Source organism: Dendrobates tinctorius, unplaced genomic scaffold (assembly GCF_039654945.1).
Source record: "Dendrobates tinctorius isolate UK_male_01 unplaced genomic scaffold, ASM3965494v1 ptg000245l, whole genome shotgun sequence".
NCBI classification, from domain to species: domain Eukaryota; kingdom Metazoa; phylum Chordata; class Amphibia; order Anura; family Dendrobatidae; genus Dendrobates; species Dendrobates tinctorius.
In genome coordinates this window covers 3,754,814-3,757,904 of record NW_027361912.1, presented here as the reverse complement: position 1 = coordinate 3,757,904, position 3,091 = coordinate 3,754,814, and the positions used below count along the sequence as shown (strand labels likewise).

The 3,091-nt window shown below is 39.7% G+C and overlaps 1 protein-coding gene across 1 annotated transcript; it reads right to left on the bottom strand.

Moving 5' to 3' along the window:
* Window positions 1–497: 497 nt before the first annotated feature.
* On the bottom strand, window positions 498–1,463 carry LOC141060838 (olfactory receptor 5AR1-like). Its single transcript, XM_073557214.1, has one exon. It carries the CDS (start codon window positions 1,461–1,463, stop codon window positions 498–500), a length of 966 nt encoding a protein of 321 aa, XP_073413315.1.
* Between the last annotated feature and the right edge of the window lie 1,628 nt (window positions 1,464–3,091).

The following is a 3,091-nucleotide window of genomic DNA, read 5'->3' as shown; positions in this document are numbered from 1 at the left end:
CCGGCTTTACTTGTCCCTGTTTCTTAAGTTATCCCCATTAGCCTTTTGCTGTATTAGGGAATATTATCCCTCCGTTTTATCCCTGCATAGAGTTTCTACTGTATAATAAACCCCTTTCACCCTTGGTCTGTGTACGGTCCGTTACTGCATCCTTCGTGGCTGCAGTCTCCTCACACTATAACTCCAACCATGCTTCATCAATTGACATATTTCCAGCTCGCTCTCCTCAGCATGCACAGTTCCTTTTCAACATTTTGCTGCACCAACGCCCTCTGTCCGTGCTGTGTAAAAACTGGATAATGATCTTTGAAGTCAAGCCATGGTTCCCAATAGTCTCACGTCTTTCATCCCATAGTTCAAGCAGCTTCAGAATCTTTGCTGTTTGAGTATGTAGAGTTTTCTGGACTTGTAACTCAGCTTGTCTTGAGTAAAATGGGAAGTAATCCAGATGGTGCATGATCCCTTGATTTGTTCCCATGCCCAATCTGGTAATACTGTCAACCAAATTTTTGATCTCGTAGATAGACCTTCAATTTTATTTCTTTGGTTAATGTTACAGCAGCCTTCCACACCTCTTTATTTCTTAGACTGTATACCAAAGGATTTAACATTGGGACAGCAACAATGTAGAGCATCGAAAGCAACATGTCCTGTTCCATCGATTCTTCAGATTCAGGCTTCATATACAAGAACATAAGTGGCCCATAGAATAATATAACAGTGATGAGATGCGAGGTGCAACTGGAGAAAGCTTTCATTCGCCTGGCTGATGAACGGATCTTAAATATGGCGGAGAAGATAAAGATATAAGAGATTATAGTAAGTAGAAATTGTACAAAAGATATGATGACGGTTTCAAAAAACATAAAAACCTTCCGGCTCGTAATGTCTGCAGAGGAAAGAGCAATCACTGAGTTCAGATCACAAAAGAAATTATTGATCTCATGCGAATTGCAGAATTCCAATATGGATGTAAGTACCACGTGCGAAATAGAATTTAAAGTGCCGACCATCCATGCAGAGGCGGCCATTACAATGTACACGTTCTTTCTCATTATTAAGTGATATTGCAAGGGCTTACATATCGCCACATAGCGATCAAAGGCCATCGATGTCAGCATGAAAATTTCACCATTGGCACACAAGAGGAAAAAAAACATCTGGGTCATGCACCAATCAAATGAGATCCTGTGATCTTGGGTAAATGTGATAGTAAGAAGCTTAGGAATACAAGTAGAGCTGGATGTGATGTCCACAACAGCAAGATTGCACAAAAAGAAATACATTGGTGTGTGAAGTTTTGTTGTGAAGTACACAAGACAAACAATCGAAGCATTCCCCAAAAAAGTCAGCAGATAAATGATCATTATCCCTAAAAATAGCACAAGTTGTCCCACTGAAGACATCGAGAAGGCGACAATGTAAAATTCATGTGCAGAGTTAGCATTTATGCAGGCATTCATGTTGTTGACCTGTGGACACAAATTGTCATATATTCATGATTATTTACATACAATGATGTCAACGCCTTATAGAGTTAATAATCTTAATAATAATATTTATTTTTATATAGCTCTAACATATTCCGCAGCACTTTACAGTTTGCACACATTATCATCACTGTCCCTGATGGGGCTCACAATCTAAATTCCCTATTAGTATGTCTTTGGAATGTGGGAGAAAACCGGAGTACCCGGAGGAAACCCACGCAAACACGGGGAGAACATACAAAGTCCTTGCAGATGTTGTCCTTGGTGGGATTCGAACCCAGGACTCCAGCACTGCAAGGCTATCCACTGAGCCACCTTGCTGCCCGTTAGATAGTAACAATTATAATAATGTATAAAAACAGGTTTGAACCTCCTTCCTGCTTCTGTGGAGAAACCTGAAGGAAACTATTCCCTAAAATGGTGACTATTATTTTTATACGTTTTCAGTGTTAACTTTTTTTCATGCTTAAAAGGGGAAATTTTGTCCCACTAGAAATGAACCTAATCCACCAGAGAGCGCAACGAACTCAAGCAGGACCACCTACTTTTGGGTGGGCTTTATACATCTCAAGATATCATTGGACTATCACTAAAAACCTACAGGAAATATAATCTAACTGTCCATCCCTGATTACTACAGGCCCTTAAAGAAGTTCTCCTGTCTTGTTGGCTACAAGTTTGCAGTCATTCTATGTGACTTCAGATTTGAGCCTCCTCACATCGTGTGCACTGTGTGCTGTGAGGATTTTCCGGTGCCAGCAAATTGCATACTTCTGGCCACATTCCATCTAGTCATTTCTGGCCTCAATACACTTGCAATGAGTGTGGGAATGCATGTCTAGTAGGCACATAATGGCATATATTAAAATTGCATATTTGAGGCCATTCGCCCACCACCGGCATTGGAGAATCCTCACAGCATGCACTGTGCATGAGTTGGGAGGATTCACTAGTCTGCAGTCTCATAGAGTGACTGCAGACTTGAAGCTTAAGGCCGGACAACCCTGTTAAAGAAGTTCCTGAATTAGGAGAATTTCCAGAGTCCTTGTACAAAACTGCAATTTTTGTGGTATTAAAACTTACCGAAGACAAAGAAATGTGGAATCCAATGAATCAAAATCAATTCTCAATTCAGGTGTAAAACTATTGGCAATTGTATTGGCCTTTAGTCAAGATAATTTGAAATAGATTCATGACATCAAGATTCAAAGAAGGTAACAGCCCAAGACTACTTTTAAAAAAATCATTATACATGTCATTTATGTCTGGATGCATCTTGGGGTTTCCTTCAAGCAACAAAATCTAGATTTGGAGTGACACCCAGATTGAAAATATACAGTAGATTAAGATTCTATATAAAATTCGAAGGGCACATGTAAGATTTAATGCAGAGAGCGCTTCTTTGTGGCAGTAAAATAGCTGCCATGTCAGAAGTGTCCTCCATTACTTCTGTTTTTTTGCGCTTGTCATAGGAGATACTCTAATACTATCTGGGATTATCCTGAAATATAGGAGTTTGAATTCCATATGTGTTTGAGAAATATTTCTGGTTGATCGCTATGCACATTTGCTCTCTTCAAGAACCAAGAATGGCGTCACAC